Here is an 8,598-nt window from a genome sequence, read left to right as displayed (position 1 = left end):
AGTTACCATGACCTTCCCCTTGGCACTGTGGTAGACAGAAGGTGAGCCACACACTGCAGAACACCAGCATTGAAGGTCAGGAACTTGGTCTCATTGGAGGTGTCAGGCAGGTTCCTGGCCAGGAAAGCTACCATGAAGTTGGCCAGGGCTAGGGTGCCCAGGTAACCCAGAACGCAGTAGAAGGCGGTGAGAGAGCCCATGTTGCACAGGATGATGTGGCCATGTTCAGAGTGTGCATCTGTGTCCACAAAGGGAGGAGAGATTCCCAGCCAGAGGCCACATAGAGTCACCTGGATGAGGGTGCAGATGGGGATGATGAGGTTGGAGCCCAGGACACCAGTCACTGCTTTTTCCTTCTCCCTGGAGGAGTGAGCGTGAAGGCCAGAATCACAGTGATGGTCTTGACCAGGTTGTGACCATGGAGACAGCAATGGTGAAAAACACTGTGAATGTTGTGTGCCAGAGGATGCAGAAGGCTGTTTGGGGATGGGCAAAGAAGAGCAAAGTAGAGGAAGCAGCAGGTGAGGGAGATGAGCAGGATGTAGCTGAGGGCCCAGTTATTAGCCTTGACAATGTGTGTGTGTTGGTACTTGATAAACACCGCAAGAACAGCTGCTTTGAGTGCAGAGAAGCAGAGATCCAGGCTGACTAGAGCCATGCAGACCAGAGCCATGCCCAAGGGGTCTTCATGAGTCAGATAGCTCTCAGTTTTCATCAGGCAGTGTTTCTCTTGGTATTGGCAAACTGATGATCTGCATATCACACACATTGGGCCATGTCTGGTGAGGAGTGAGAATTACTATTAGTATGTCTTCAGTATTTCTCTTTTCTCTCATCCCCCTCCACTTAAGCTTCTCATCTGAGTTGATTTACCCATTAATCTATATTGCTTTCAGTACCAAATAAAATAATTGTCAATATAAAATAATTGCAAGTGAATTCTCTTTTTTACACTTCTTGTTTTTCCTCAACCCTCCCTCCCTCTCTCCCTTCTTCCTTCCTTCCTTCCTTCCTTCCTTCCTTCCTTCCTTCCTTCCTTCCTTCCCTCATCCTTTACTATCTTTCTTGTTTGCTTCTTTTCTCCAGTCCAGTGTTTGAACTCTGGGCCTGTGCCTGGGTCTTTTTTGGAGTATTTATGTTCAACACTACCTCTCTACCACTTGAGCCATATCTCTTTTCCTAGCACCTTTGGTGATTAATTGTGGACAAGCATCTCATGGACTTTTGTTCCCAGGATTGCATGGGTCCTCCATGCTCTGATTTTAACCTCTTTAGTAGTTAGGTTACAGGTGTGAGCTACATTCCCCTGGCCTTATGTGCCAACATTATAGTGAGATCATATCACTCTGGCTGACTGCTATTCATTCAAGAAATTATAGAGAGCAGTGAATCAGCCCCTTCATGTCAGTTTTATCTGGGCTGTCTACAGCACACTGCAATCTATCTATCAGAATATGAAGAGCACACACCCAAATAAACAAACTCAGAGATAAGAATGGAAACATCACCACAGAAACAACCATGATTCAGAACATTATGAGGTAATATTTCTCAATATGTTATGTTAATAAGCTTGAGAATCCAGAAGGAATTGACTTTATAGCAAATATTGACATGCCAAAACTAAACCAAGATAATTTAAACTAACTTAATAGACCCATATCAAGCATTAAAATAAAAACAGCAATAAGAAACCTCCACACAAGAAAAGCCAGGACCGGATGGATGTACAGCTGAATTCTACAAGGCCTTCAAAGCAGAAATCACACCAATACTCCTTTGATTCTCAATGATATTGAAAGTGAATGTTCAAACTTTGCTACCAAACTCTTTCTATGAAGCCATCATAACCCTCATCCAAAACCAGACAGGGACTCATCAAAGTAAGGAAATTATAGACCCATTTCTATGATGAACATGATGCACAACTTCTAAACAAAATTTTGGCTGATTGATTTCAACAACTCATAAAAAATAATACACCACAATCAAACAGGATTCATTTCAGGAATTAAAGCTGGTTCAATATGTGAAAATCAATATAATTTATCACATCAACAAGAGAAAGGATAAGAAACACATGATTATCTCAATAGATGCAGAAAAGACATTTGACAAGATCCAGCACCCCTTTATGATGAAGGCTCTGGAAAAACTAGGACTTCATGGAACATTCCTCAATATGATAAAGGCTATGAATGACAAACCTACAGCCAGCATTATACTTAATGGTGAAAAACTAAAGCCATTTTTGCTAAACTCAGGAACGAGAAAAGGATGTCCACTTTCTCCACTTTTCTTCAATTTAGTATTAGAAAGCCTAGCTCAGCAATAAGAAAAGACACAAACATAAAGGGGATCCAAATAAGGAAAGATGACATGGTCTTTTTTGTGTACATTTTTTTATTGTAAAAATGTTGTACAGAGGGGTTAAAGTTACAAGAGCAAAGTAATGAGTACATTTCCTATTGAACATTGGTGCTTCCTCCTTTGTTTTCCCCCTACCATCCCTTCCCTCCTACCTCCACAACTACCCCTCCACCCCTGTTGAAGTTGTAAAGTTCGTTTTCAACATAGTGTTTTGTACATCTCATTGTCATAATGGGTCAACCTGTATCCTTATTTAAGCATTTTAGTTTTTTTTTCCTTTTCCCTCCCCGATTTAGAGAAGTGTATATACATAATGCAGGGCACCTACATCAAATACAGTGAAAACAGGGGTTATATCATGAGGGAAGAACATCGAAAGCAACAAAAAATTTACATGGTACATTATAAATATGTTAGAAACAATAGCAAGAAAGAAAAAAGATATTTGTGTCCCTAAATGACATGATCTTGTATTTAAAGAATCCTGTGGACTCCACTCCCAAATTACTCAAGCTGATTTGAAACTTTGGCAAGTACCAGGAATAAAATTAACCCTCAAAAATCAATGGCTTCTCTGTATGCCAACAATGAGAACAGTGTGGCCACAAATCAGGAAAGCAACTCCATTTGTTATAAACCCACAAAAAATAAAATACCTAGAAGTTAAGTAAAGAAGTGAAGGACCTCTATGATGAAAGTTTTAAAAACCTGAAAAAGGAAATTAAAGCAGAACTTAGGAAGTGGAAAAACCTACCAAGCTCCTGAATTGAGAGGATTAACATCATGAAAATGCTAATAAGGCTACAAATTCAATGCAAAACAAATCAATATCCCAACCTCATTTTCAATGAAATAGAAGAAGCAACCCAAAAAATCATATGAAATAATAAAAGACCAGAATAGCAAAAAAATCATTAACAGAAAGAACAGTGCTAGAGGAATATCAATACCAAATTTCAAACTCTACTACAAAGCCATAGTAATCAAAACAGCTTGGTACTAGCACAAGAACAGACCTGAGGACTGATGGAATAGAACTGAATACCTAGAAATTAACCCACAGACGTATAGCCACCTAATCTTCTTGGAGAAAATTATATTAAGTGAAGTAAGCCAGGCCCAAAGGAACATAGGTCCCATGGTTTCCCTTATTTGCAATAACTAGTATATGTCTAGGACAAGCAGAAAAGGTCAAAAGCTATATACATATAACCATATAAGATGATGTTAAATGAAATGAACCCCAAGACAGGGACACAAGTGGTTTTTCTTTCTTGCTATTATTTTTAATGTATTTATAATATACTATGTGATTTTTTTCTTTCTTCTGTATGTTCTTCCCCATGGTATAACCCCTGTTTTCACTGTATTTGATTACAGTGCCCTGCATTTTGTATATACACTTTTCTAATTTGGGGATGGAAAGGGAAAAAAGCAAAATGCTTAAATAGGGCTACAGGTTGACCCATTGTAACCATGAGATGTACAAGACACTATGTTAAAAATGAACTTTACAACTTGGAGGATGGGAGGGAGGGAGGAGTTGGGAAGATGGGAAGGGAAGGTATGGTAGGGAAATAACAAAGGAGAAGGTAACAACACTCGATAGGAAATGTACTCATTACCTTACTCATGTAACTGTAACTCCCTCTGTACACTATTTTTACAATAAAAATGTATTTAAAACAAAGAACTGAAGACCCAGAAATGAACACACAGACCTATAACCACCTAATTGTAAATAAGGAAACTAAAAAATAGAATAGAAGAAAGACAGCCTCTTCAGTAAATAGTACTGCAAAATTGGTTGAACACCTGTATAGAAAACTAAAGCTGGATCCTTATGTATCAGCCTGCACCAGAATCAACTCCAAATGGATCAAAGACCTCGAAGTCAAAGCAGATACCCTGAAAACATTACAGACAAGAATAGGAGAAACTCTAGGGTTCCTTGGCTCAGGCCGAAATTTTCTTAATAGAGACCTAGAAACAACAAATCAAAGAGAGGTTGGACAAATAGGATTGCATGAAACTGCAGAACTTCTGCATGGCAAAGGACATAACTAGCAAGATCAATAGAAAGCCCAAGGGCTGGGAAAAGTTTTTCACTATCCATATAACAATCAAGGGTCACAAATATAAAATATACTTAGAACTCAAAAATTTAAATCCTCCAACAACAAATCCTCAAAGAAACAACTGCTGGATTAATAAGTGAGCTAAAGACTTAAAGAGAAACTTCTCTGAAGAGGAAATAAGAATGGCCAATAGATACATGAATAAGAGCTCAACTTCTCTAGCCATGAAAGAAATGCAAACAATATTGAGATTCCACCTCACCCCAGTTAGAATGGCTATAATTATGAAATCTAGTAACAGCAAATGCTGGAGGTGATATGGCCAAAAGGGAACACACACACTTTTCTAAAGCATAGAACTCCATTGAGTATATACACCACATCTCGATCCATTCATCTATTCTGGGGCATCTGGGTTGGTTCTATATCTTAGCTATGGTAAATAAACATGGTTGTACTGGTTACTTTAGTATGGCCTTGATTGTGGCCATTTGGTAAGTGCCCAGAAGTGGAATGGATGGGCTGTGCTTTATCCAAACAATATTATTTTGATGATCTGAGATGTTGGATTCAGAATGTTGTGCTTGCTAGGCATGGAAAATATTTCTACATCTCTTCCCAGGTGTCAGAGTAGCCCAGCAGTGACCATAGTCTCCTTGGCAGAACCCTGCTCTGTGTCAGGGAGGTCTTTGACTGGGCCCCAATAATTGTCACTGAGCCTTTTCTGACCATGGACTACTTTGACCTTTTGACCTTCACCTGGCATCCTCTGGTGCCATCTATATACATCATCCCAGGTAGCTTTCAGATGAGTATAAGTTTTTTGCCACTTCTTTGTCAAATTTTTTTCCATACAACTTTCAAAACAACTTTCCAGGAAAGAAATCTATCCTTGGAGTTTGAACATCTAGAGTCCTGGATGAAATCACAGCCCTGTGAATGTGGGGAGGAAGATACTATACATGTTTTCTAACATTTCTTTTTGCCCTTGAAGCTAGACCCCAGATGCAGAGCTGGAGGGTAGAATGGGCTCTGTATTCCTCTAGGACAGAGAAGTAGGCTGGTGGTGCATCCCAGTGGCCATCCAGGTAACAAGAAGCCATAGAAACTGAAGATCCATTTAGACACCTGCCTGGTGTTGCAGGCTCAGTCTACAGCCAGAATCACAGCTCTGTGCAGGCTGCAGGAATGTTCCCTGTCGCTCTGACACTACTTCTTCTTCAGCATCCACTCATGGTCAGTTCCTCTGAAGATGCCAGATGTTTTTAAACAGAGAAATCTGTGGCACACAGCACGGGAGATGCAATGATTGCTGGGTTTTCCCCCCTTTATTCTGGGGAATTTGTTCACAACATGAACGACCTTATTATGCAGCAACAGGGCCTTTAGTAAGTGGTTTCATGAGTAATTTTCTATTTGAATTTTCTGTTTGGTATCAATAAGGGGTGAGAGGAGATTGGATGCATCCATGGATGCATCTCTGGATCTTCTACACTGCCCTCACTGCAACAGATCTCCTATATTTCAGGTTTTCCTGATGAATATTCTTCTATCAAGAAGTAGAGAAGATTCTGTCTGTCTTCCGTTCCAGTCTCCCTTTCCAGGGCTGTCCCAATCACCCCACCATCGCTGTGATTCTGTGACTCCTCCAGCCTGGGTTCTCCTGGCCTAAGGTCAAGGAATGACTTAGCATCTATAGTAAGACACTGCAGAACAATGTCCATATCCATGGATCAAAGGCCAGGGATATTTTCAATAAATTCTATTTTTTATGCTTTTAAAAATAGGAACACTATATTGACTTTCCTCAGAGGAATATTTCTTAGGACAGACACACTGCTTCTGCTTTAATAAACTGTTGTTATTTCATGTAAGCAACACCTTGGGAATCTAGGAGTTGCCAGTCAGATCAGGGAAAAAAAGAACCATCACAGATTTGTTTTCTCCCTTAACTAATGTAAATTTACCAATGATTAATATTCACCTGCAGAGTCTATGATTTTTTTGTACTATTCAAATCAAGTTTGCAGCAAAGGTTCTGATTAGGAAACAGCAGAGGCAGAATTTCTTGAAATCCCTGCAGTGTCTTTGTTCTCTCAATAGAGAAAGAAATGTCTCTGGAGGCACCGCCTGCTGAAACCCCTTTGCAGGGCCAGGGTGACAAGCATTTCCTGATGTAGATGTTCATATCTGGGGCAGAGATACCCCTGTGAGGAATCAAAGCCTCTACTCTGCTAGTCATGTCTGACATGTCTCTTGTCATTCCCTGAGCTTTCTCTGTTTTTATTCCTTGTTCTCTAACACCTTTCCAGACTTACCTACTTATTCCCCTCATAACTTTCCAAACTAGATTGGAATATTTTTCATATTTTTTTAAAAGACACTTTGATTCTTGAGTTTGTTCTAATTGAATATGTACTCTCTACTTTCACATCTACAAAGTTCTCTGTAAACCAGGGAAATCATGGCTGAATATTTTCTGACAAGTTGCATTAGAACATCTTGCATGGGACTTGTTCAGGAGAGGAATATTTTATTCCATGAAAGGCTAGCCAAGAACATTGAAGCCTACTAAAATGTGTGTAGATGTGGTTGAGAGAGAATGAGCTCAAGTGAAATCTAGCATTTGAAATGTTTCCCCCATAGGAAATGGGAGATATCAGAGATATCCTCTGTAATTGATCTGTGAGTGTGTTCCTGAGTGTGTCGGTGTCTGTGTGTAGGACCTCCATGATGAAAACTAAAAACCTGAAAAAGGAATCAAAGCAGAACTTAGAAAGTGGGAAAACCTCCCATGCTCTGATATTGTAAGGATCACCATCATGAAAAAGGCAATACTTCCCTAGGGTATTTACAAATTCAGTGTCATACCAATCAATATTCCAACCTCATTCTTCAAGGAAATAAAAGAAGCAATCCAAATATCCATATGGAAGAATAAAGACCAGAATAGCAAGAACGATCCTTAACAGAAAGAACAGTGACCTAAGGAACAATGGAATAGAAATGAAAACTCAGAAATCAACCCACAAACCTATAGCCACCTAAACTTCGATAAGGGAGCTAAAAATATAGATTGGAAGAAAGACAGCCTCTTCAGTAAATGGTGATGGAAAAATTGGTTAATCACCTGTAGAAAACTAAAGCTATATTCTTATATATCACACTGCACCAGAAAAAACTCCCAATGGATCAAAGACCTCGAAGTCAAAGCAGACACCCTGAAAACATTACAGGATGGAACAGGAGAAACCCTAGGTCTTCTTGGCACAGGCCAAAATTTTTGTAATAGAGACCCAGAAACAAAATAAATCAAAGAAAGGTTGGAAAAATGGGATCGCATGAAATTGCAGAGCTTTGCATGGCAAAGGACATAGCTAGCAAGGTCAATAGAAAGCCCAAGGGACTGGGAGAACATCTTCACTAGCCATACAATGAACAAGGGTCTCATATCTAAAATATACTTGGAACTCAAAATCTACATTCCCCCACAACAAATGCTCAAAGAAACAAACTTCCTGATAAATAAGTTGGCTAAAGACTTAAAGAGAAACTTCGGTGAAGAGGAAATAAGAATGCCAATAGACACGTGATGAAATATTCAACCTCTCTAGTCATAAAAGAAATGTAAATCCAAACAACATTGAGATTCTACCTCACCCGAGTTAGAATGGCTATAATCAAGAACTCTAATAACAACAGATGCTGGAGGGAATGTGGACAGAAAGGAACCCTACTGCCTTGTTGATGGGAGTGTGAACTTTGTATTCAACCAATTTCAGAAGTAGGATGGAGGTTCCTCAAAAGTTTCCACATAGAGTTCCCCTATGACCCAGCAATCTCACTTTTGGGCATTTACCCGAATGATCACAAACAAGACCATACTAAAGCTACTGGCACAACTATGTTTATTGCAGAATTATTTACCACAGCAAGGTATGGAACCAACCCTTGCCCCTCAGTAGATGAATGGATCAAGAAAATGTGGTATATATGCACAATGGAATTCTGTGCCTCCATCACAAAGAATGACATTGCCCCATTTGTTAGGAAATGGAAAGACTTGGAAAAATTATATTAATTGAAGTAAGCCAGGCCCAAAGAAACAAAGGTCCCATAGTTTCCCTTATTTGCAATAACTAGTATATGT

At 39.4% G+C, this 8,598-nt stretch overlaps 1 protein-coding gene across 1 annotated transcript in view; it reads left to right on the top strand.

Annotated features, from left to right (window-relative positions):
- Positions 1 to 418: 418 nt before the first annotated feature.
- LOC106000620 (vomeronasal type-2 receptor 116-like) overlaps positions 419 to 8,598 on the top strand; it is a 38,499-nt gene continuing 30,319 nt past the window's right edge. Inside the window, exon 1 of the mRNA XM_013035902.1 lies at positions 419 to 521. Within this exon, the coding sequence (XP_012891356.1) occupies positions 419 to 521 (103 nt within the window). The remainder of the gene's footprint in view (positions 522 to 8,598) is intronic.

This window comes from Dipodomys ordii, unplaced genomic scaffold, assembly GCF_000151885.1.
Source record: "Dipodomys ordii isolate 6190 unplaced genomic scaffold, Dord_2.0 Scaffold230, whole genome shotgun sequence".
Lineage (NCBI taxonomy): Eukaryota > Metazoa > Chordata > Mammalia > Rodentia > Heteromyidae > Dipodomys > Dipodomys ordii.
This window is presented reverse-complemented; position numbering and strand designations above follow the sequence as displayed.